This window comes from Salvelinus alpinus, chromosome 15 (assembly GCF_045679555.1).
Source record: "Salvelinus alpinus chromosome 15, SLU_Salpinus.1, whole genome shotgun sequence".
Classification (NCBI taxonomy): Eukaryota; Metazoa; Chordata; class Actinopteri; order Salmoniformes; family Salmonidae; genus Salvelinus; species Salvelinus alpinus.
Window position 1 is genome coordinate 15210228 of NC_092100.1, and position 27059 is coordinate 15237286.

The 27059-nt window shown below is 43.9% G+C and overlaps 1 protein-coding gene across 6 annotated transcripts in view; it reads left to right on the forward strand.

The window, feature by feature from the left end:
- Positions 1-129: 129 nt before the first annotated feature.
- Positions 130-27059, forward strand: part of LOC139540447 (rab GTPase-activating protein 1-like) — a 145007-nt gene continuing 118077 nt past the window's right edge. For 2 of the 6 annotated variants that reach the window (XM_071344274.1, XM_071344276.1), the window contains exons 1-7: positions 163-314; positions 15746-15971; positions 16317-16506; positions 19136-19346; positions 21651-21825; positions 22867-23027; positions 23190-23300. In XM_071344274.1, the coding sequence (XP_071200375.1) occupies positions 15837-15971; positions 16317-16506; positions 19136-19346; positions 21651-21825; positions 22867-23027; positions 23190-23300 (983 nt within the window). In that variant the 5' untranslated portion in view covers positions 163-314; positions 15746-15836. Of the gene's footprint in view, positions 315-15745; positions 15972-16316; positions 16507-19135; positions 19404-20381; positions 20400-20877; positions 20895-21650; positions 21826-22866; positions 23028-23189; positions 23301-27059 lie in introns of those variants that run through there. The other 4 variants (XM_071344275.1, XM_071344277.1, XM_071344278.1 and 1 more) reach the window with 4 other exon arrangements.

Genomic DNA, 27059 nt, shown 5'->3' on the forward strand with positions numbered 1-27059 from the left:
TCCATTCAAACAAATAAACCTCACGTAAGGAAATAAGCCATGCAATTTCTTGGGGACCAAATTCGACACTTATTGACCTCCATAGAAAATAGACTTGCTTGGTGGGTGATAAAACGCCACCTGCTGGAGGGAGACACATATTTCGTCGAGTTGGACCTCTCTCTTTACCTCTTCCTCTCTGATAGAACCAGGGTTGACTGCGCCGTGAACGCGCACGGACCAGTGTGGCTCGCGGAGGAGCGGTGAGTGTGCGGTGCTGCTGCAACTTGGCAGTTAACGTTTGCTATTTATCCGGAGGTGTTTACTCTAAACAAGTAAGTTGTTAGCTATTTACCTTCTGAAGACATTCAGCTTCGACAATTGCGTGTGACGAAAAGGACAATTTGATATGATTTCTTAAATTTTTAGGTTATTATGCGACTTTGTTCTGACAATTTCTTGCGTGAGCTTGCACCACTTTCTATCTGGTGTGGGTGAACTGTTTTGATTCATAGCTAACAGGTTAGCTAGTGTTAGCCACACTAGCATGGCTAGCACAGATGGCCTTTTAGGCACTTCCTGTTGCCCAGTATGTGTGCTGTGACAAATAGTTATGTTGTGACATTTCTGGTTTTACAGTCCCGTTTATGATAGTTTAACGGTGTTAAATAATAGTAATTTTCGGCCAAATACATAATTTGGACGTTAAACTCGCTCGCTAGCTTGCTAAGTTAGCTTACCATGTTGTCATATTTTTCTCTACTATGAACTACCTGCCAGCTTTGAGAGGCTCGCTAGCTAATTAACGTTATTTTCCTTCCTTTGTAATTGGTAGAGTACGTTACCGTTTTTCGTAACTACCATTGTAATCGAGTTAACTTAACTAGGTAGCTCTATTTTAGATCCGTTGAGTAAACTCAGCTACTATAACTAGTTAACTATTAACTACAAATAATACATTTCGTATGTTGTAACAGTAGTTAGCTTGTGCAGCTAACGTTAGTTGCATAGTTTATGTAAACACTGTTTGTGGGGATTGTAGAGGTGGAGAAAGAGCAGAACCTGACTAGCACAGAACCATTTGATTGATTGATTAACTTAACTAGCTAGCTAACCAGTAACTTGCTTTTCAACTACTTCACCTCAGTTGGACCTTATTATCCATTCACGTGACACTGAGGCTTGCAGTTACCATATCACTGATTCGAGGTCTGATAGTATCGGCTCATAAGTCGGTGGGAAATTGATCCTGGACAATTAGGGATAGTGTGAAATGAACAAACTGGACACCGAATGTTGACAGCTTGTATGCTAAAAAGTTTGGATTGTGGCCGCAACCATCTATAATTAGTTTTAATAGAATTCACTTGCAGGATCCATTTCTACACATTGATGGTATCTGGCTCGATTGTCTAAATGCACTATAACCTGCAAAAAAAGTCTGTAGTTTAGGAATGTAATTGTAAGTTGACATTTATAAGAACACAATGTACATCACATCAATGGAGTTGAACAGATGCGACTGAGCGGACTGAACCTCCGACTATATTGAGTCGCTGTCAGTTGATACTTGTAAAAATGTAAGTTCTTAAACCCAGGCTGTGTACCTATGTTTGTCCTCTAGCTGCGTGTCTTTGTTTGTTTGCTGAAATCCATATTTTTAAATAAAACTTTAGTCAAATAAAACCAACGACTGTTTCCTCGTATCGACTGACAGCGACTTGATGTAGTCGGAGGTACGCTCATCCCACAGTACTAGCAACCCAAATCCATAGAGATTTACATATCCTGGAGTTGAGAAACCCAGCTTACCTCAGCACTCTGACTCGGGTAGTGCAAACAACCTTATTTCACAAGCTGGTTTAGTTTTACAATGACCTCTTACCAGAAGAACAGATACGGTAGTGGAGTTGTTTACTATAGTGAAGTGACGCGCAGCTACTGAACTGTGGCTTCGCACTAACACCTTGATCACACCGATAGTAATTGCGCAAAATTGTACGCAGCATCATCTGGATATGTGTGCAACAAAAGTATAACATTCACTTTCTGCTACCATTTTTGTCAAGACGTCTACCCATACAGTTTTATGCATACGTTAGATAAAGCCAACTTATGCACCACACAGAACGCTCTGCAACGCAATGCTGCAAAGCAAACACAGCGTTCAATTGGAAATGAATGTACTTCTGGTGTACCAAAATGCAATGACACTGTCTGTGTGATCGAGGCGTAATGGATCCACACTGATTCAGAGCGGTTGGGTTTAATGCGGAATACACGTTTCGGGTTGAACGCATTCAGTTGTGAAATGGACTCGGTCTCCCCTTTCCCTAATAAAGCACCTGATGTTTGCATTTGGGGCTGGGTGGCATATTTGACTTTTTACTAGTATTAATGCACAGGCTGGTTTGGGTTTTACATTACCTGCTAGGTTTCTACACCAGTATTTCAATATTTGTTAAATGTGATACGCCACTCCTCCATGTAACGTCCGTGAAAAAATACATATGTTTACTCTGTTTTGCTATTTGAGTCGTCACTCTCCCCCTTCCTCTTGCGTTCCGCTTCCCTCACCCGCTGTCACTCAAGGAGAGCAGTTGTTGATTGATCAGTCACAAGCGTTTGCCGTTCACTCTGTTTACATGGTCAGATGCAAATATATGTTTGACAACCTTGTTGCGATGAGTGCAGGAAATGGATGAAAATGATGAATACATTTTAGTGGAAATTGGAATGAACAGTATAAAACAATCAGAATGGAGAAAGACTCATTGAAATCACTTAGAATGTATGTTGCCACCCTGAGGTCATGCACTACTTATAAAGCAAATTTGAAGGGTTTTATTCAAAAACATCAAATACTGTGAAAAATGTTGTGATATATATTGCCCAGCCCTATTTGCATTTTAAGTCCACATTTGCAGTCTGTGTGTGTGTGTGACATACACATTGAGAGAGACATACAGACATACAACTCAAGGTTTTGTCTTGAATAACCTAACTTGGGTAAAGGATATACTGTATGGAGTCATGAGCAGACAGACTGAACATTGTTGTGCAAACCAGCTGAACAGACTAGTTAGTTGGGGCGTCTCAACATGATGTAACCTCGCCTACAACTTAAGCAAAATATGGCACGCTAGTATTATGCTGTTTATGAGCGGCGCAATGGTCTAAGGCACTGCATCTCAGTGCTAGAGGTGTCACTACAGACCCTGGTTTGATACCGGGCTGTATCACAACTGGCCATTATCTGGCGGTGCACAAATGGCCCAGTGTCATCCAGGTTAGGGTAGGCCGGCATTTATTGTTAAATAATTATTTGTTCTTAACTGACTTGCCTAGTTAAATTTACAAATGAGTACATGGGCTTCTAGCCTAGTAGAAGTAGTGTTCGGTATTCATTGGAAGAACAATATTTTCAGAATTGCTTAGAGAAGAAAGCTACATGCAGGGTACATGTTTTTTTTACCCTTTGTCTTTCATTCTGTGGTTTCTCACCAAAGTGTGCTAGATTAGAGCGGTGTTTCCCAACTCAAGTCCTCCAGAACCCCCAACGGTACATGTTGTGGCCTCGGACAAGCACACCTGATTCTATTAGTTAACTAATCATTGAGTTGACTCAGGTGAGTTTGTCCGACCCCAACATGTACTGGAGGACTTGAGTTAGAAACACTGGACTAGAGGATGCACACTTAGTCAAATCCTGTGTCAAGCCAAGCATCGGTGACGGGCCTGTGTGTACCCTACCACACTGAGACTTATTTCCCAGAGGCAGGAAATTTGCTGTAACCTAGCAGCTAGCCTATGATGTCATAGCCCCTGGCTGTAGACAGCCGTTCGCCCATCAACTGGAAGGAGATGCAAGGCAAGGAAATGTGAAGTTGTTACCCCACCTAATATGATTCAGACTTGCCTTGAATGACCTCAACGGGTCAGCTCAGTCGTTTTCGATGGACGCTTCAATGTGTGCAGGTTTTACTATTGTGTTTGGCTAGACTATAGTTTATTGTAGTATTAAGTACAGGGTGGACTTTTATTTTTCCCTGATGAATAGCCTAGTTTGTTGTGCGTGTAATTGGCCCAGGGTGTGATAACTGGTTAAAGGGTCGGGTGCAGAGCGTTTGTCTTATTTGGGCAGTACAAGTTGCCAGTTTTTCCTGTAAGGTAGCTTATGCACACGCCCAGTTAGGTCAGTTAAATTGCATCAGTATTGTTGTATGTTGTAAGGTCTGTTGACGTGCTCATTGCCGTCACCACACCCTAGCTTAAATATAGCCCACGCTGTAGTGAGAAATTCTAGATTTGTTGTGCAATATTTAGCCCATGGCAGGGATCCCAAATTACATTCAGCTGTGGGCCGAAATATATTGATCAATGTTTCTTCTGTGATCGAATCAACATATCAGCTTCTTTTCAATGCAACAAACTGTCAATGACCCACAAGTGAATGCGCGTTTCAGATCAGTTCAGAGCTGCGCATGTGTGAATTTGTTGATATTCTTTGCTAGTTATAAGTCCAGTTATAGATAAGCATAGGGCAGCAATGGGGATTTACTGCTTCCTACAAGAGCACAAAACGTGTAAGCAATATTTTCAAATTGTCTTTGAAAAACCAGTCAGGTAAAAAGTCTGTCTTAATTAAAGGGACAGTGTTGTATTTTGAGACGGGCTTGAATATGTAAATAGGTCAATAGGCAGAGGGGTAGCCTACTAAACTCAGCAAAAAAAGAAACGTCCCTTTTTTAGGACCTTGTCTTTCAAAGATAATTTGTAAAAAATCCAAATAACTTCACAGATCTTCATTGTAAAGGGTTTAAACACTGCTTTCCATTCTTGTTCAATGAACCATAAACAATTAATGAACATGCACCTGTGGAACGGTCGTTAAGACACTAACAATTTACAGACGGTAGGCAATTAAGTTCACAGTTATGAAAACTTAGGACACTAAAGAGGCCTTTATACTGTCTCTGAAAAACACCAAAAGAAAGATGCCCAGGGTCCCTGCTCATCTGCGTGAACGTGCCTTGGGAATGCTGCAAGGAACATGAGGACTGCGGATGTGGCCAATAAATTGCAATGTTCGTACCGTGAGACGCCTAAGACAGCTCTACAGGGAGACAGGATGGACAGCTGATCGTCCTCGCAGTGGCAGACCACGTTTAACAACACCTAAACAGGATTGGTACATCCGAACATCACACCTGCGGGACAGGTACAGGATGGCAACCACAACTGCCCGAGTTACACCAGGAACGCACAATCCCTCCATCAGTGCTCAGACTGTCCGCAATAGGTTGAGAGAGGCTGGACTGAGGGCTTGTAGGTCTATTGTAAGGCAGGTCCTCACCAGACATCACCGGCAACAACGTCACCTACGGGCACAAACCCACCGTCGCTGGACCAGACAGGACTGGCAAAAAGTGCTCTTCACTGACGAGTCGCGGTTTTGTCTCACCAGGGGTGATGGTCGGATTCCCGTTTATCGTCGAAGGAATGAGCGTTACACCGAGGCCTGTACTCTGGAGCGGGATCAATTTGTAGGTGGTGGGTCCGTCATGGTCTGGGGCGGTGTGTCACAGCATCATCGGACTGAGCTTGTTGTCATTGCAGGCAATCTCAACGCTGTGCGTTACAGGGAAGACATCCTCCTCCCTCATGTGGTACCCTTCCTACAGGCTCATCCTGACATGACCCTCCAGCATGACAATGCCAGCAGCCATACTGCTCGTTCTGTGCGTGATTTCCTGCAAGACAGGAATGTCAGTGTTCTGCCATGACCAGCGAAGAGCCCGGATCTCAATCCCATTGAGCACATCTGGGACCTGTTGGATCGGAGGGTGAGGGCTAGGGCCTTTCCCCCCAGAAATGTCCGGGAACTTGCAGGTGCCTTGGTAGAAGAGTGGGGTAACATCTCACAGCAAGAACGGGCAAATCTGGTGCAGTCCATGAGGAGGAGATGCACTGCAGTACTTAATGCAGCTGGTTGCCACACCAGATTGTTACTTTTGATTTTGACCCCCCCTTTGTTCAGAGACACATTATTCCATTTCTGTTAGTCACATGTCTGTGGAACTTGTTCAGTTTGGCTCAGTTGTTGAATCTTATGTTCATACAAATATTTACACATGTTAAGTTTGCTGAAAATATACGCAGTTGAGAGTGAGGACGTTTCTTTTTTTGCTGAGTTTGTCTAATTATTTGTATGGTAATAATACATTTTATTTAGTAAAGTGGTTTCTTGCAATTTACAGTCACCTATTTGTCTGTAACTACCCTGCATGTTGTTACTACCCTGCATGTTACTACCCTGCATGTCCAGTCCACTCATTATCTCAGCCAATCATGGCTAGTGGGAAGGTTGCTGTTTTTTTCTGTGGCTAAACCTTGTAATTTAACAATTTTATTCGTATTTACAGATGGCAGACAACTTTGTTAAGGCACATGAAAGTTCACATGTTCCAGAAGGAATTTCTGCCAAAAAATGCATTTTGATATAAAACACAGAATACTATCAAATAGCTCATGTGAAGTAGTGACCCGCGACATACGCCTAGTTTCCTTAAACGGGTCACGTATCGGCTATTGTAGACTATATCATAGCTTTTGATTTCTATTTCCACATAAATGTTATGGGATTTGCTCCATTGGTTTTGTTGGTAGGCCTACATTATGCTCAAATAGCTACAATAGCCTGCTGGCTACTGTCAAACTGTAAGGGTACAGCCTCAGTCTTCACTGTAAGTTGCGCCTGAAGTTGCACAAAATGTTCACAATGTTAAAGTTTCCGCACCAAAGGCTCAAATTTTGCTCAGTGCACCAAAAATTAGAGGGGACATAGTTATAAATAATTTGTACACTGCAAATTGATTGTCAAATACTATCCATTTGGAATTCTTGCAAACTGATTAAAAATAAAACCTTGATTACTTTGGGATACGATCACGTATGCCTCTCTATTTATGTGTGGCAATACTCGGAAACAGATTTCCTAAGTTTAAATCACTTGAGCTGATTTCCTGAAGATTTTAGTCTTAAGTCGTTCAATAAAAAAAAATAAAAAAAATAAAACTTGGTGGGCCAAATACAATCAACCCTGGGATGAATTTGGCCCTCGGTCTGCCTATTTGGGAAACCTGGCCTAGACCTGTAGCATACCAGTAGGCTACATTTTACCCTCTAGATAGCTTATCACTACTGTGCAGTGATGATTGTGTTGGTAAATATGTGTGAAAAAGTTGAGTTAGTTCAGATAACCGCACACGGACGAACAAGAGGAAGAACAGGAAATGTTTAACTAGGCCTATCTGGGAGTGCACGTTCTGAAGACACATTTTCTATTCATATACTGTCCATCATGTCTATACACCCCATCATATAATCTTTTTTTATTGTTGTATTAATTTTGTATTGTTAGGTATTACTGCACTTTTGGTGCTAGAGCATGTTGCTGCACCTGCGATAACATCTGCAAAGTATTTGTACGTGACCAATACAATGATTTGATTTGAAGATGTATGATCTGTAACTGGAGAGCTGATGAAGACTTTTAATTTGCTCAAAGAGCTTAGAATCAAAGCTAGGTCAGAGCTGTGATTAGGATGATGTAACAAAGAGCCCCAGCCCGAAGATCACTCACTCGTATGGCCGCCACTCGGATGTTTTAAAGAACACGTTGAAACAAATCACAATAAAATGACTGCGTGATGTTGGTCAAAGAGATTTATGGAGAAGTTTGCGGTAGCCAACTTCCGCCACAATGTCCCCATTTTCCTTACCACATGGGTACCCAGCAACCCTCTGTAATGATCTCCCTGAATGATTTCACAATTCTCTTCTGCTAACCCTAATGGTGATGAGCCCCCTTCTCTGACCACAGTCCCACTGACAGGGCCTCAATTAAAGATGGCCACTGTTTTCCACAGTGGTTTTCCTTCTGTTTTTTTTTGGATGACACTTCCAAACCTCCATTCAAGCCTACCTCACCACCTCCTTGAACTTAACACAACCCCTTAACATGAGTCTTACATTTTACATGGGGTATAATGATGGAGTTGAAACTTGTGAAACTGTCATTCAATGGAGGATGGAGAAACTGTATTCTTTAGTTTTTGTTTTGAGACGCACAAATCTTGAGGCTTTCTGGGTCATCAGTGGTGCATATCTTGTCTGAGTTTTTTGTCCAACTGTCTACCAGACAGTTTGCTACAGCAGGAAAATAATCCTGCCGCAACAGGAAATGTGAATTATAATTTATGGACATTTTTGTAGTTGTTTATACTTTCTTTTGTTTTTGTAAGGAGAATCATGATTTGAATTTGATCATCCATCTGGTAGCGTCATACCCAGGAAGACTCGAGGTGCTTCAACAAAGTACTGAGTAAAGGGTCCGAATACTTGTAAATGAGACGTTTCACTTTTAAAAAATGTGTGAAAATAGATTGAGGCAAAAAAATAAATTCATACATTTTAGAATAAGGCTATAACAAAATGTGGAAAAAGTCAAGCGGTCTGAATACTTAATGAAATCACTGTACATGGCCCACACAGGGCTTTCACACCACCACACACATCACTGTGTGTTTGTTTGAGTCTATTTTATTAAGTTTCTAGATAGATGATATAGGTAGTATTCCAAGTGCATTAGATTCATGAAGTTCAGTATTCCATTTGAATAATGTGAATTTTAATAATTTTTCTATTGAGAATGAGTTCTAAAATGTGACTCACCACCTGCATTCAGTCTTATGTAGCAACATTTGAAATTGTGTTTTTTACATTGGATACAAGTAGAGACTCAGAGCTACAAAATGGTATATCATTCACTGCATTTTTGAGGAACAATGGGAAAGTAATTCTGCTTTGCAAGTTGATAAACTTGTAAACTCACTTTTGAGAAAAGGGCCTTTTGAATGTTTTGGTACCTACTGAAGAGCTCTCCTTTGTCTACACCCATTCAGCATTGTTCACACTCTTAAGCCAGCCCCACCCATCTCTTTATGGTTTCACATGTGAGTTCAAATCAAATCAAATCAAATTTTATTAGTCACATACACATGGTTAGCAGATGTTAATGCGAGTGTAGCGAAATGCTTGTGCTTCTAGTTCCGACAATGCAGTAATAACCAACAGTAATCTAACCTAACAATTCCACACTACTACCTTACACACACACACAAGTGTAAAGGGATAAAGAATATGTACATAAAGATATATGAATGAGTGGTGGTACAGAACGGCATGGCAGATGCAGTAGATGGTATAGAGTACGGTATATACATATGAGATGAGTACTGTAGGGTATGTAAACATAAGTGGCATAGTTTAAAGTGGCTAGTGGTACATGTATTGCATAAAGATGGCAAGATGCAGTAGATGATATAGAGTACAGTATATATACATATGAGATGGGTAATGTAGGGTATGTAAACATTGTATTAAGTGGCATTGCTTAAAGTGGCTAGTGGTACATTTTTACATAATTTCCATCAATTCCCATTTTTAAAGTGGCTGGAGTTGGGTCAGTATGTTGGCAGCGGCCGCTAAATGTTAGTGGTGGCTGTTTAACAGTCTGATGGCCTTGAGATAGAAGCTGTTTTTCAGTCTCTCGGTCCCTGCTTTGATGCACCTGTACTGACCTCGCCTTCTGGATGATAGCGGGGTGAACAGGCAGTGGCTTGGGTGGTTGTTGTCCTTGATGATCTTTATGGCCTTCCTGTGACATCGGGTGGTGTAGGTGTCCTGGAGGGCAGGTAGTTTGCCCCTGGTGATGCGTTCTGCAGACCTCACTACCCTCTGGAGAGCCTTACGGTTGTGGGCGGAGCAGTTGCCGTACCAGGCGGTGATACAGCCCGACAGGATGCTCTCGATTGTGCATCTGTAGAAGTTTGTGAGTGCTTTTGGTGACAAGCCGAATTTCTTCAGCCTCCTGAGGTTGAAGAGGCGCTGCTGCGCCTTCACAACGCTGTCTGTGTGGGTGGACCAGTTCAGTTTGTCCGTGATGTGTACACCGAGGAACTTAAAACTTTCCACCTTCTCCACTACTGACCCGTCGATGTGGATAGGGGGGTGCTCCCTCTGCTGTTTCCTGAAGTCCACAATCATCTCCTTTGTTTTGTTGACGTTGAGTATGAGGTTATTTTCCTGACACCACACTCCGAGGGCCCTCACCTCCTCCCTGTAGGCCGTCTCGTCGTTGTTGGTGATCAAGCCTACCACTGTAGTGTCATCCGCAAACTTGATGATTGAGTTGGAGGCGTGCATGGCCACGCAGTCGTGGGTGAACAGGGAGTACAGGAGAGGGCTCAGAACGCACCCTTGTGGGGCCCCAGTGTTGAGGATCAGCGGGGTGGAGATGTTGTTACCTACCCTCACCACCTGGGGGCGGCCCGTCAGGAAGTCCAGGACCCAGTTGCACAGGGTGGGGTCGAGACCCAGGGTCTCGAGCTTGATGACGAGTTTGGAGGGTACTATGGTGTTAAATGCTGAGCTGTAATCGATGAACAGCATTCTCACATGGGTATTCCTCTTGTCCAGATGGGTTAGGGCAGTGTGCAGTGTGGTTGCGATTGCGTCGTCTGTGGACCTATTGGGTCGGTAAGCAAATTGGAGTGGGTCTAGGGTGTCCGGTAGGGTGGAGGTGATATGGTCCTTGACTAGTCTCTCAAAGCACTTCATGATGACGGAAGTGAGTGCTACGGGGCGGTAGTCGTTTAGCTCAGTTACCTTAGCTTTCTTGGGAACAGGAACAATGGTGGCCCTCTTGAAGCATGTGGGAACAGCAGACTGGGATAAGGATTGATTGAATATGTCCGTAAACACACCAGCCAGCTGGTCTGCGCATGCTCTGAGGACGCGGCTGGGAATGCCGTCTGGGCCTGCAGCCTTGCGAGGGTTAACACGTTTAAATGTTTTACTCACCTCGGCTGCAGTGAAGGAGAGCCCGCAGGTTTTGGTAGGGGGCCGTGTCAGTGGCACTGTATTGTCCTCAAAGCGGGCAAAAAAGTTGTTTAGCCTGTCTGGGAGCAAGACATCCTGGTCCTCGACGGGGCTGGTTTTCTTTTTGTAATCCGTGATTGACTGTAGACCCTGCCACATACCTCTTGTGTCTGAGCTGTTGAATTTCGACTCGATTTTGTCTCTGTACTGAGACTTAGCCTGTTTGATTGCCTTGCGGAGAGAATAGCTACACTGTTTGTATTCGGTCATGCTTCCGGTCACCTTGCCCTGGTTAAAAGCAGTGGTTCGTGCTTTCAGTTTCACGCGAATGCTGCCGTCAATCCACGGTTTCTGGTTTGGGAATGTTTTTATCGTTGCTGTGGGTACGACATCGTCAATGCACTTCCTAATGAACTCGCTCACCGAATCAGCATATTCGTCAATATTGTTGTTGGACGCGATGCGGAACATATTCCAATCCGCGTGATCGAAGCAGTCTTGAAGCGTGGATTCAGATTGGTCGGACCAGCGTTGAACAGACCTGAGCGCGGGAGCTTGTTGTTTGAGTTTTTGTTTGTAGGCTGGAATCAACAAAATGGAGTCGTGGTCAGCTTTTCCGAAAGGGGGGCGGGGGAGGGCCTTATAAGCGTCGCGGAAATTAGTATAACAATGGTCTAGTGTTTTTCCAGCCCTGGTAGCACAATCGATATGCTGATAGAATTTAGGGAGTTTTGTTTTTAGATTAGCCTTGTTAAAATCCCCAGCTACGATGAATGCAGCCTCAGGGTGTGTGGTTTCCAGTTTACAAAGAGTCAGATAAAGTTCGTTCAGGGCCATCGATGTGTCTGCTTGGGGGGGAATGTATACGGCTGTGATTATGATTGACGAGAATTCCCTTGGTAGATAATGCGGTCGACATTTGATTGTGAGGAGTTCTAGATCAGGTGAACAGAACGACTTGAGTTCTTGTGTGTTGTTATGATGATCACACCACTTCTCGTTAATCATAAGGCATACCCCCCCGCCCCTCTTCTTACCGGAAAGATGTTTGTTTCTGTCGGCGCGATGCATGAAGAAACCAGCTGGCTGCACCGACTCCGTTAGCGTCCCTTGAGTTTGCCATGTTTCCGTGAAGCAGAGCACGTTGCAATCCCTGATGTCTCTCTGGAATGCTACCCGTGCTCGGATTTCATCAACCTTATTGTCAAGAGACTGGACATTGGCGAGTAGTATGCTAGGGAGTGGAGCGCGATGTGCCCGTCTCCGAAGCCTGACCACGAGACCGCCACGTTTTCCCCTTTTTCGGCGTCGCACAGGGTCGCCGGCTGGGATCAGATCCATTGTATTGTGTGGAAGGCAAAACACTGGATCCGTTTCGGGAAAGTCATATTCCTGGTAGGAACGATGATGAGTTGACGTTAATCGTATGTTCAGTAGTTCCTCCCGACTGTATGTAATGAAACCTAAGATTACCCGGGGTACCGATGTAAGAAATAACACGTAAAAAAACAAAATACTGCATATTTTCCAAGGAACACGAAGCGAGGCAGCCATCTCTTTTCGGCGCCGGAAGTGACCCATGTGCTAAACAGTGAGTAGTGTAGTAAATATTAAGACTAGAAGTGGTAGTAGCATACAATAAGGAAACATTCCAGGTAAACAAAGTGTCCAGATAAAAATTATTCTATAAGTATTAGATCACACTTACCCAGACACGCTAGTCTAAATTGATGGGTCATGTGAAAGAAATGCTATAACCACCAGCCACATGCAGTGGTGGAAAATTGTCATACTTGAGTAAATGTAAAGATACCTTAATAGAAAATGACTAAAGTAAGTCACCCAGTAAAATACTACTTGAGTAAAAGTCTAAATGTATTTGGTTTAAAATATACTTAAGTATCAAAAGTATAAATAATTTCAAATTCCTCACATTTTCCGATCTTGTTCAATATATGTGATTCTGTACAATGACATTTTCACGAGTTAACTTGAACCATCCAATAGGCACATCCTGTACTGATTCATTGCCCTAAGGGATTGTAACAGATGAGGAATGATTTTCACTTAAGTTTGTGTTGGCAATGCCATTTTATTTTGAAACTTAACCTGTCTGGGAATGGGGTTCCGCTAGCGCCAACAGCCAATGAAATTGCAGGGCGCCAAATTCAATCAACAGAAATCTCATAATTCAAATTTCTCAAACATACAAGTATTAGACACCATTTTAAAGAAACTTCTCGTTAATCCAACCAGTGTCCAATTTTCAAAAAGGCTTTTCGGCGAAAGCACAACTTATCATTATGTTGGGTCAGCAACTAGTCACAGAAAGCATACAGCCATTTTCCAACCAAAGAGAGCAGTCACAAAAAGCAGAAATAGAGAGAAAATTAATCACTAACCTTTGATATTCTTCATCAGATGACACTCCCGGGAAAACATGTTACACAATACATGTATGTTTTGTTCGATCAAGTTCATATTTATATCGAAAAATCTGTTTACATTGGTGCGTTATGTTCAGTAATTCCAAAACATCCGGTGATTTTTGCAGAGAGCCACATCAATTTACAGAAATACTCATAATAAACTTTGATAAAAGATACAAGTATTATGCACAGAATTATAGATATACTTCTCCCTAATACAACCGCTTTGTCAGATTTCAAAAAAGCTTTACGGAGAAAGCAAACCATGCAATAATCTGAGTACGGCGCTCAGAGACCAAAACAAGCCAAACATATACCCTCCATGTTGCGGAGTCAACACAAGTCAGAAATAGCATTATAAATATTCACTTACCTTTGATCCTCATCAGAATGCACTCCCAGGAATCCCAGTTCCACAAATGTTTGATTTGTTCAATAACATCCATAGTCTATGTCCAAATACCTCGTTTTTGTTAGCACGTTTAGCCCAGTAATTCAAATGCTCAATGCGCGATCGCTTAGTTAAGACAAAGTAAAAAAAAGTCATATTACAGTTCGTAGAAACATGTCAAACGAATTATAGAATCAATCTTTAGGATGTTTTTATCATAAATCTTCAATAATGTTCCAGCTGGAGAATTCCTTTGTCTTCAGAAATGCAATGGAACTCAAGCTAACTCTCACGTGAACGCGCGTGGTCAGCTCATGGCACTCTGCCAGACCACTGACTCAATCCCGTCCTTTACAGTAGAAGCATCAAACAAGGTTTTAAGGACTGTTGACATCTAGTGGAAGCATTAGGAAGTGCAATTTGACCCCATAGACACTGTATATTCGATAGGCAAAGAGTTGAAAAACAACAAACCTTGGATTTTTCTCAGGTTTTCGCCTGCCATATGAGTTCTGTTATACTCACAGACATCATTCAAACAGTTTTAGAAACTTCAGAGTGTTTTCTATCCAAATCTACTAATAATATGCATATATTAGCAACTGGGACTGAGTAGCAGGCAGTTTACTCTGGGCATGCTTTTCATCCAAACGTGAAAATGCTGCCCCCTATCCCAAACAGGTTTTAAGTATATTTAAAACCAAATACTTTGACTTACTCTAGTAGTATTTTACTGGGTGACTTTTACTTTCCATTTTCTATTAATGTGTCTTTACTCAAGCATGACAATTTGGTACGTTTACACCTTTGCTGGGAACATGCATAATTTTCCTCCTCTGCAGATTGTAATGTACATAATTGAATGAGTGTGATGGGAGCACATGACTGTCTGTTGCCTCAGTGGGAAACTGGCTGTGTGCTGTGGTTTTTCACCAATAGGAGTCAGTGACTCTCACTACATGTAGGTTCACCTACTCCACATGTTAGTCAAAGTGTTAGCGTAGGTGGATACTGGCTAGCAAACTTGTGTTAGCACTAAAGCAACCAAGTAGCTCCTCTACCAGGCTACTAGCAACTCCTGACGGTCACTGTGTCTGCTGAAATTCAAGGTACATTTATCTTCGGAAGAAGGTCTTTGTGTTTGCCCAGTTACGAGTACAGCTCTGCTATTCATTCTAACCATCTTAAGGTCATTACTACAGCGTGAGACCAAGGCTTGTAGTCTTGATAAGCTTTAGGCTATATTTGAATTTTACATTTTGTTCAACATTTCCCTACATAGGCCTTTCCCCTGCCTGGTTTTTGGAATGACTTTAAAGCAAGTTATTACAGACTTGAAATGGCTTTTTACTCAATCAGTGAGTGCACTCAGTGTCTTATTCGGATCAAAGCAATGACTCTTGTGCCGTCACTACTGACACTCAGCCGAAACCTCGGACACCCAAGACACGTTTGATTTGATCTTGTCAAGATGTGAGACTAAGGGAAAAACAACTCACAGGCTATTTTTAGATGACATCTTTCGCAATAGCAGAAAATAATGCACTTTTCAAACAGGAATCATACGAAAGGGTCTGAAATTAGCATATGATCCTCTAAATCTTCCAAATACAATGAAGAGCAGATGCCTGTTTTGTTCAACTGATTGGTTTACTTCAATGAGTTAATGAGCTGTTCAGCAAACGCTGGGCCTAAGCGTAATTTGACTTTGAATCGATGATCTCCATTTCAGATGACATAGGGCTTTGAGGCTCAGTGTAATATCAGGCTTGGCTATGCTGTCAGCTTATGCTCTCCACTCCAGTTTCAAATAAGGCCTTTCTGTTCAGGTAACTGGCAAATGTAGCCACAGACATGAGATGACTTTGCAAATAGAAAAAACACATTACAAATGGACAGTCCCTACCTACTCCATATCCCACTGTAGAGGATGTAAGCTAAGCCTATGCTTCTATATTATCATGACAATCCCAAATGTAGTGAAATGTGTTGTCCAATCCAGGATTCCAGCAGCAGGGGGCTGAGCAGAAGGCTGTGCTGTGTGGCAGAGGACGGGGGCAGAGCGCGCTGGCCCCTGGGGCTCCTGGCTAACGATGGACAACACCTCTCTTGGCAAAGTGAGCGGCTCCACCGAATCAGTGGCCACTGTCACCAGCGAGGAGTTTGTGCTGGTGCAGCCGTCTACCGGAGGATCCCCCTCAGGCTCAGAGGGCAAGCCCAGACTCAAGGTAGATGCTAACAATGCTGAACAACTATGCCAATATTGACCCCTAACCCCTTGGCTCTCCTGTAGATCAGAAAGGATTGGATAGCAATATGATGGAGATTCCACTAGCCTATGAGGAGCTTTTACCATGTTGCTAATACCTATCCACACCACTCCTCCTGTCTAGTGCCTAGGGGGCATGTAGCAGCTAGCGGTCGAGTTGTCATATGTCAACTGTTAAATACACACACGCATCTCTATTGGTTATTCCTATACAATTACTCTAGTATAAAGCCACAGTTTGAGCCTCTTCTGAAAGCCAGTCCAACACACAGGGTTTCACCTCTCAATCCCTTCCTTTCCTCAGATGTCCTGCAATGGGAAGGAACAGTTGGAGAGGGCCATGGAGGAGCTGTTGGATGACCACGTAGTGATGGAGGACCGGAGTGGAGGAGCAGGAGAGGAGGGAACCGAGACGTTTCGCGACACATTGAACTCCACAGCCCCCGGCTCACAGACACAACCCCAAGGCCTGGCGCTGTACTCCACACCTGCCGGTACTACTCTACACCTCTCATCTGTACAATCCCTTAGGGCAATGAATCAGTTCAGGATGTGCCTATTGGATGGTTAACTCATGAAAATGTCATTGTATAGAATCCCATACATTTTCATATCTATTTTGTTCTCTCTGAAAATGCAAGGCTTTTGCTGGCTGTTCCAGTGACCTCAATGTAGAAGTACATTATAGCATATATACAGTGGGGCAAAAAAGTATTTAGTCAGCCACCAATTGTGCAAGTTCTCCCACTTAAAAAGATGAGAGAGGCCTGTAATTTTCATCATAGGTACACTTCAACTATGACAGACAAAATGAGATTTTTTTTCTCCAGAAAATCACATTGTAGGATTTTTAATGAATTTATTTGCAAATTATGGTGGAAAATAAGTATTTGGTCACCTACAAACATTCAAGATTTCTGGCTCTCACAGACCTGTAACTTCTTCTTTAAGAGGCTCCTCTGTCTTCCACTCGTTACCTGTATTAATGGCACCTGTTTGAACTTGTTATCAGTATAAAAGACACCTGTCCACAACCTCAAACAGTCACACTCCAAACTCCACTATGGCCAAGACCAAAGAGCTGTCAAAGGACACCAGAAACAAAATTGTAGACCTGCACCAGGCTGGGAAGACTGAATCTGCAATAGGTAAGCAGCTTGGTTTGAAGAAATCAACTGTGGGAGCAATTATTAGGAAATGGAAGACATACAAGACCACTGATAATCTCCCTCGATCTGGGGCTCTTCGCAAGATCTCACCCCGTGGGGTCAAAATGATCACAAGAACGGTGAGCAAAAATCCCAGAACCCCATGGGGGGACCTAGTGAATGACCTGCAGAGAGCTGGGACCAAAGTAACAAAGCCTACAATCAGTAACACACTACGCCGCCAGGGACTCAAATCCTGCAGTGCCAGACGTGTCCCCCTGCTTAAGCCAGTACATGTCCAGGCCCGTCTGAAGTTTGCTAGAGAGCATTTGGATGATCCAGAAGAAGATTGGGAGAATGTCATATGGTCAGATGAAACCAAAATATAACTTTTTGGTAAAAACTCGTCGTGTTTGGAGGACAAAGAATGCTGAGTTGTATCCAAAGAACACCATACCTACTGTGAAGCATGTGGGTGGAAGCATCATGCTTTGGGGCTGTTTTTCTGCAAAGGGACCAGGACGACTGATCCGTGTAAAGGAAAGAATGAATGGGGCCATGTATCGTGAGATTTTGAGTGAAAACCTCCTTCCATCAGCAAGGGCATTGAAGATGAAACGTGGCTGGGTCTTTCAGCATGACAATGATCCCAAACACACCGCCCGGGCAACGAAGGAGTGGCTTCGTAAGAAGCATTTCAAGGTCCTGGAGTGGCCTAGCCAGTCTCCAGATCTCAACCCCATAGAAAATCTTTGGAGGGATTTGAAAGTCTGTGTTGCCCAGCAACAGCCCCAAAACATCACTGCTCTAGAGGAGATCTGCATGGAGGAATGGGCCAAAATACCAGCAACAGTGTGTGAAAACCTTGTGAAGACTTACAGAAAACGTTTGACCTCTGTCATTGCCAACAAAGGGTATATAACAAAGTATTGAGAAACTTTTGTTATTGACCAAATACTTATTTTCCACCATAATTTGCAAATAAATTCATAAAAAATCCTACAATGTGATTTTCTGGATTTTTTTCTCTCATTTTGTCTGTCATAGTTGAAGTGTACCTATGATGAAAATTACAGGCCTCTCTCATCTTTTTAAGTGGGAGAACTTGCACAATTGGTGGCTAACTAAATACTTTTTTGCCCCACTGTACACGATTGAAGAATAGTTTCACATGCTTTATGTGCAGTAGATTAAATCAGTAGAAAAATAATGTAAACATATCATTGTTACTAAGTAGTTGTATTAGAGTGTACTGTATTGATCATGTAGACAAGGAACGGTCAACGTATGCTGACTGGTACTGTATTGTACATGGCTGTCTGACCCAAACAGGGCATAAGGTTACGTTTTTGGACCACCAGCTGCTGTGGCAGGTAGATTAAAAAATCTACCAGCCACTCAGATGTTTTACCAAGTCAAAAAAAGAAAATGCCTCTAAAATTAAACCAAGGAAACACAAAAGGGGTGAGCATGCTTTGTAATGATCCATACAGTTACCCTGACTTCATTGACTTTCATTGATCAAGTTGACAACAAATGATCTTCAGTCCAACCTGGTTCTAAGTAGTGTGTATGTGTGACACAAACAGTTTTGGCCATGACTGTGCTGTCCTTAGTTTCACTTCCTGTTGCTGAGCGCAACTACAGGTTTGACATGACCCTGGCTTCCTCTCTCCACAAGTTGCTGGGGACTAATTTAGGCAGGCTAGTACATGTTAAAACTAGCATTGTGGGTTGTCTTCTTTACTACATTAGCATCAAACTTTACCTCAAATTACTTTTATAATCGTCAAAGGCTAAACCACATTAGCTTCAAATAACTGTTTGTGGTTTTGTAAATATTATCCCATTTTCAGTTCAGGTACCATTTTACTGATGATTACCGAAGTTTAGACAACCCATTTATTCCACAGAGCTGCCCTAACATTCTGAACAATAAGTGACCTTTGACCTATTGTCTGTCTGTCCCCCTCAGAGCTGTCAGTGTGTCCTGCAGCAGGCAGCCCACTGGTCCAGGAGGAGGACAGTGTTCAGTTCAGTAAGCTGTCCTACCTGGGCTGTACATGGGTGAAGGCCCCACGCAGTGAGCCCGAGGCCCAGAGAGCCATGACCACACTGCGGGCAGAGAGTGCCATCCCCATCTCCGTCACGCTCCATGTACCCAATGTACCCGGGGGCTGCGTCAGGTCAGTCCCCATCTCCGTCACGCTCCATGTACCCAATGTACCCGGGGGCTGCGTCAGGTCAGTCCCCATACTGTCACCCTCATGTGCCTAATGTACCCGGGTGCTGCGTCAGGTCAGTCCCCATACTGTCACCCTCATGTGCCTAATGTACCCGGGGGCTGCGTCAGGTCAGTCCCCATACCCGTCACTCATGTGCCTAATGTACCCGGGGGCTGCGTCAGGTCAGTCCCCATACCCGTCACCCTCATGTGCCTAATGTACCCGGGGGCTGCGTCAGGTCAGTCCCCATACCGTCACCCTAATGTGCCTAATGTACCCGGGGGCTGCGTCAGGTCAGTCCCCATACCCGTCACCCTCATGTGCCTAATGTACCCGGGGGCTGCGTCAGGTCAGTCCCCATACCCGTCACTCATGTGCCCAATGTACCCGGGGGCTGCGTCAGGTCAGTCCCCATACCCGTCACTCATGTGCCTAATGTACCCGGGGGCTGCGTCAGGTCAGTCCCCATACCCGTCACCCTCATGTGCCTAATGTACCCGGGGGCTGCGTCAGGTCAGTCCCCATACCCGTCACCCTCATGTGCCTAATGTACCCGGGGGCTGCGTCAGGTCAGTCCCCATACCCGTCACCCTCATGTGCCTAATGTACCCGGGGGCTGCGTCAGGTCAGTCCCCATACCCGTCACCCTCATGTGCCCAATGTACCCGGGGGCTGCGTCAGGTCAGTCCCCATACCCGTCACCCTCATGTGCCCAATGTACCCGGGGGCTGCGTCAGGTCAGTCCCCATACCCGTCACCCTCATGTGCCCAATGTACCCGGGGGCTGCGTCAGGTCAGTCCCCATACTGTCACCCTCATGTGCCTAATGTACCCGGGGGCTGCGTCAGGTCAGTCCCCATACTGTCACCCTCATGTGCCCAATGTACCCGGGGGCTGCGTCAGGTCAGTCCCCATACTGTCACCCTCATGTGCCTAATGTACCCGTGGGCTGCGTCAGGTCAGTCCCCATACCTGTCACCCTCATGTGCCCAATGTACCCGGGGGCTGCGTCAGGTCAGTCCCCATACTGTCACCCTCATGTGCCTAATGTACCCGTGGGCTGCGTCAGGTCAGTCCCCATACCTGTCACCCTCATGTGCCTAATGTACCCGGGGGCTGCGTCAGGTCAGTCCCCATACCCGTCACTCATGTGCCTAATGTACCCGTGGGCTGCGTCAGGTCAGTCCCCATACCCGTCACCCTCATGTGCCTAATGTACCCGGGGGCTGCGTCAGGTCAGTCCCCATACTGTCACCCTCATGTGCCTAATGTACCCGGGGGCTGCGTCAGGTCAGTCCCCATACTGTCACCCTCATGTGCCTAATGTACCCGGGGGCTGCGTCAGGTCAGTCCCCATACTGTCACCCTCATGTGCCTAATGTACCCGGGGGCTGCGTCAGGTCAGTCCCCATACCCGTCACGCATGTGCCTAATGTACCCGTGGGCTGCGTCAGGTCAGTCCCCATACTGTCACCCTCATGTGCCTAATGTACCCGGGGGCTGCGTCAGGTCATTCATGTAGAGACTATAGTATGTGTGAGTATGTGGTCACTATAAGTAGTGGCATCTCTGTCTGTGTGTCAGGTCAGTCATCCACACCACTATACTGCACCAATGCACAGCTGTGTGTTATCTATGTGTGCATTTCATGTCTGGGGAATTTCTCCTGTATTTACATAGACCTAAACTAAAGGCTTCAATATAATTGCTACATGTACTTGATTCTGTGTGAATGACTATGCAACAAGTAGGCTAAACTCTTACACATCTGAAATGGGCCTCATTTATATTGCATCGAAACAAAGGTTGAACGATTGAATACACACTTTATTGGCAGTGTCATTTGTAAGCACCTACACTCTGGTTTGAGTAGTTTGACAAATGTATAGAAACAAATCCATAACAATCCTCTAGCCAACCGTGGGAATTAGGGAATGAGCAAGATAACCGCACGAAATAAGAAAATAAACTTTAATGTGTAAAATCATAGATATTTCTCTGCACCTAACCAGAAAAAAGGAAATTATATAAAGAACCAAGGTGTCTTGAAATACCTTTGTCATTGCATTTGCGGGAAATAATATGACACATTACAACAGAGGAAATTAACGGAGCATGTCGTTGGACTCAATAGAAAAATATGACAATAAAACAATTAACATAAGTTTGTAAGGTGAGTGGGCCTACTTAAGGAACCCCTATCCCCTTCAATAATAGTTGCAATTGCTTATCTCCTGATCTCCCCTTTCCTCTCTCCTTCCTCAGGATTGTGGACCAGGCGTCAGGCACGGAGATCGCCTCCTTCCCCATTTACAAGGTGCTGTTCTGCGCCCGGGGTCGGGAGGGCTCCATCGAGAGTGACTGCTTCTCCTTCACTGAGAGCTACCGCAGCTCAGAGGACTTCCAAGTCCACGTCTTCTCTTGCCATATCAAGGAAGCTGTGAGTCACTGTTCTATTGTACTGGCTTCTATTCTTTTTAGGGAATGCATATTTTGGTCCAATTTGCTGCAGACTATCCAACCATTAACAGTTTTTTTCCAAACAGTAAAATGTTGTGACCAAATGAAAATACTATGCATGCATACAAGGAATGAACATTTTTCATTAAGAGCTGACTGAAAACATGCAACAATGGCAAGCAAATCGTCTTAGTCAAAAGGCTATAGCCTGTTAATGAACATACAACTGCTGTAATAAAGCAGCTAATTAAACATAATTTTCAAACATTTGTCAGTGTAATTGGTGGGAAAACATTGTTCTAAACAGCACACCTAATAATGTTGCACAATGACTGGGCTTATAAAAGCACGTATTTCACTCCAGTACCAGCTTTTTGAGGAGCTGCTCTCACACTGACAGGTGCTAGGCTTTTCCACTCCTCAAACTAGGCTCTGTATGCTGTCTGCATGTGATAAATAAGATGCAGGACAACTGGCGAAAATACACACTTGACAATTTAGTTTGACTTAATTATGGAAATGAACCTATAGACCCATAAGCTTGTTTGGTCAAATGTATTTTTGGTGTTTAACTGATTTTTAAATATTTTCTATTCTACTGTTATTGGTACCTGTGTGTAATGAAGAGTAAGTGTATATAGACTCCATGTGCACTTGTCTTCACTATACTGGAAGAAACCAGGAGAGGGCGCCCTAACACGCTAAAATACACATTACCATTCTAACTTCCGCATTTAACCCAACCCCTCTGAATCAGAGAGGTGTGGGGGGCTGCCTTAATCGACATCCACGTCTTCGGGGTAACAGTGGGTTGACTGCCTTGCTCAGGGGCAGAATGACAGATTTTTTTTTTTACCTTGTCAGTTCGGGGATTCGATCCAGCAACCTTTCGGGTTACTGGCCCAAAGCTATCTGCCACCCTATAAAGTAGTTTTACATTTAATTAAATTCAAACTTTGTCCCCACAGCAAAATCCATTCATCATAATTTTATATTTTCCCTCTTCCGCATTCCACTCCAGGTGAGTCGGATCCTGTACAGTTTTTCCACAGCGTTCCGGCGCTCCTCCAAGCCAAACCCTGACGAGAGGGACTCGGCCCTGCCCCTCTCCCCGGACAGTGACCTCTTCACTTTCACCGTCTCGCTGGAGGTCAAAGAGGACGACAGCAAGGGCAATTACAGGTCAGCATGTAGCCACTGCGAGCGCACACACACACACACACACAAATGCATGCTATGGGGTTAAATCAGTCCCATACCAACACACACAGTTTAACAGACCTTTAAGCCAACAACTGCCTATCCATCTGGCTGTCTTCCTCTCCCCCATCCGCCTCTCATCAGCCCGGTTCCCAAGGACCGAGAGAAGTTCTTCTTCAAGCTGCGACAGGGCTTTCAGAAGAAGGTGGTGGTTATGGTCCAGCAGATGAGCAACAAAGAGCTGGGCATTGAGAGGTGAGGGTCTGCTGCATACTTTATTCTTCTGTAAGGCCTTGTGAGCTGCATACACTGGTCAGAACCATTGTCCAATACTGTTTATACTGTAGTATGGTGGTGTTAAAGGCACAAGAATAGACGAGCAACCCATCTGGGTCATTCAGGTAAATACAAGAGGGATAGCTTGACATAACAAAATACAGTAGACTCTAAATATTTTTTGCATCCAGAGTACTTCTCGTGCAGTGGTCGCCCGCATGTCTATCGTGATCGACTGGTCAATATTCAAGGCATTCCTAGTCGATTTAAAGGCTTACGCTCGCTGTTGGCAGTATGTGCATTTGATCCAGGAGCCTCACGCACCGGCTAAGCAAAATGTCCCCATTTTTGAACTTTTTCATTGGTCTGAAAAAACGTACGTGCCTACAGATATGTGGCTAAATTGAGTGTGCCTACTGCACTGGCCAATTGGCTAGCTCAAATCACTGTGCCTACAGCGTTTCCACGACCCCGGACACAGCAAAGTTTGAATCCTGGAACATATTCCAGTCTGTGCTAGCGAAACAACAGTCCTGTAGTTTAGCATTCGCTTCATCGGACCACTTCAGTATTGAGCGCGTCACTGGTACTGAGTTTTTGTTTGTAAAACAGGAATCCGGAGGATCAAGTTATGGTCAGATTTGCCCAATGGAGGGCGAGGGAGAACTTTGTAAGCTTTTCTGTGTGTGGAGTCAAGGTGATTTAGAGTTTTGTTTCCTCTAGTTGCGCAGGTGACATGCTGGTAGAAATGAGGTAAGATGGAGTACAGTTTCCCTGCATTAAAGTCCCTGGCCACTAGGAGCGCTGCCTCTGGATGAGCATTTTCTTGTTTGCTTATGGCCCTATACAGCTGGTTGAGTCTTAGTTCCAGGATCGGTTTGAGGTGGAATATAGATAGTTACAAAAAATATAGATGACCTATATTTTACATTTCATTGTTGTAATGGCCTATAGAAAAAAATAACTCCCCCAAAATGTATGCAGAAAAGTATGCATTACAACTTTAAGAATAATACATGTTTTTATAGGCCACCCAGTGGCATTATGCATTGAGATTCAAGTTATTTTACTTTCTAAAATATGTCAGAATAATGTGGGAATTGCCTGACTAAATAGACAGCATGCTCCCGACACAAACACACTATTCATGTCTGGCCATGTGGGAGCTAGTCAGTCTGGCCATTTGTGATGTTAAAGAGTTATTGAGGGCTTACTGTATCATGTTTTAAAACGGTTTCCCTTTGTAATGGAACGCTTTGTATGGAAAACCAAGTTGAAGCCTCCATGTTGTCTTGCTCATAATTAACCACACATGGTTTTACTGCAACAATCACAACAGATTAGCACAACACCCTTCAATTGAAACGGTGGGAAACAAACGCCTACATCTCTCATTAAAAACGTATCAGGAATGAGATCATGGAATAATTATATTGGAGCAGTAGAAATTCTAAATCAGCTACCATAACTTCAAGGACCAAACTCTGTCCTGGGCCACTCCATGCAATCTGTCTACTTGACAGATTATGTGTAGGCTATATGTGTGCAGCCTGCGTGTGATAAATAATCCACTTAATGAAGGAACAGCTTCGGGAATCCATGTTTTTTTAAATCAATTATATACAGTGCCTTTGGAAAGTATTCAGATCCCTTGACCTTTTCCAAATTTTGTTAAGTTACAGCTTTATTCTGAAATGGATTAAATATATTTTTCTCATCCATCTACACACAATAAACCATAATGACAAAGTAAAAACATGTTTATTGACAGTTTTTTGCACATTTATTGAAAATATCTAATTTACATAAGTCAATACTTGTAGAAGCACAATTGGCAGTGATTACAGCTATGAGTCTTTCTGGGTAAATCTCGGGAAGAGCTTTCCACACCTGGATTGTGCAACATTTGCCCATTTTATTCTTTACAAAATTCTTCAAGCTCTGTCAAATTGGTTGTTGATCATTGCTAGACAACTGTTTTCAGGTCTTGCCATAGATTTTCAGTAGATTTCAGTCAACTTTAACTCAGCCACTCATGCTTAAAAATATGGAGAGCGGTACTCCGTAATGTGTTGCATTGGATTATTCTGTACAGGCTTCCTTTTCACTCTGTCAATTAGGTTAGTATTGTGGAGTAACTGCAATGTTGATCCTTTCTCACTTTTCTCCTATCACAGTCATTAAACTCTAACTGTTTTAAAATGACCATTGCCCACATGGTGAAATCCCTGAGCGCTTTCCTTCCTTTCCAGTTAGGAAGGACGCCTGTATCTTTGTAGTGACTGGGTGTATTGATACACCATCCAACATGTAACTAATGGCTTCACCATGCTCAAAGGGATATTCAATGTCTGCTTTTTTCATTTTTACTCGTCTACCGATAAGGGCCTTTCTTTGTGAGACATTTGGAAACCTCCCTGGTCTTTGTGGTTGTATCTGTGGTTGAAATTCACTGCTCAAATGAGGGACCTTACAAATTAATTGCACTCGAGTGAGTCCATGCAACTTATTAATCAAATTAAACTTTATTTGTCACATGCGCCGAATACAACAAGTGTAGACTTTACCGTGAAATGCTTACTTACAAGCCCTTAACCAACAGTGCAGTTCAAGAAGAGTTGAGGTAATTTGTTCATGTAGGTAGGGGTGAAGTGACTATGCATAGATAATAAATTGCGAGTAGCAGCAGTTTACAAAAGGGCGGGTCAATGTAATTTGTCCAGTGGCAATTTTATTAATAGTTCAGCAGTCTAATGGCTTGGGGGTAGAAGCTGTTGAGGAGCCCAGTGGTCCTAGTCTTGGTGCTCCGGTACCACTTGCTGTGCGGTAGCAGAGAACAGTCTGACTTTGGTGACTGGAGTCTCTGACAATTTTATGGGCTTTCCTCTGACACCGCCTATTGTATAGGTTTCTGGATGGCAGGAAGCTAATGCAGCCGGCGGTGATGCAGCCGGTCAGGATGCTCTCGATAGTGCAGCTGTAGAACCTTTTTGAGGATCTGAGGACCCATACCAAATCTTTTGCCCATCAGGAGACTAAAAAGGTTTTTGTCGTGCACGCTTCACTACTGTCTTGGTATATTTGTACCATGATAGTTTGTTGGTGATGTGGACATCAAGGAACTTAACTCTCGACCCGCTCCACTGCAGCCCCGTCGGTGTTAATGGGAGCCTGTTTGGGCCGCCTTTTCCTGTAGTCCACGATCAGATCCTTTTGTCTTGCTCACATTGAGGGAGAGGTTGTTGTCCTGGCACCACACTGCTAGTTCTATGACCTCCTCCCTATAGGCCGTCTCATCGTTGTCGGTGATCAGGCCTACCACTGTTGTGTCGTCAGCAAACTTAATGATGGTGTTTGCGTCGCGTTTGTCCACGCTATCGTGGGTGAACAGGGAATACAGGAGGGGATTAGGTACACACCCCTGAGGGGCCCCAGTGTTAAGGATCAGCGTGGCAGATGTGTTGTTCCCTACTCTTACCACCTGGTGGTGGCCCGCAGGAAGTCCAGGATCCAGTTGCAGAGGGAGGTGTTTAGCCCCAGGGTCCTTAGCTTAGTGATGAGCTTTGAGGGCACTATGGTGTTGAACGCTGAGCTGTAGTCAATGAATAGCATTCTCACATAGGTGTTCCTTTTGTCCAGGTGAGGAAGGGTAGTTTGGAGTGCAATTGAGATTGCGTCATCTGTGGATCTGTTTGGGCGATATGCAAATTGGAGTGGGTCTAGGGTGTCTGGGAGGAT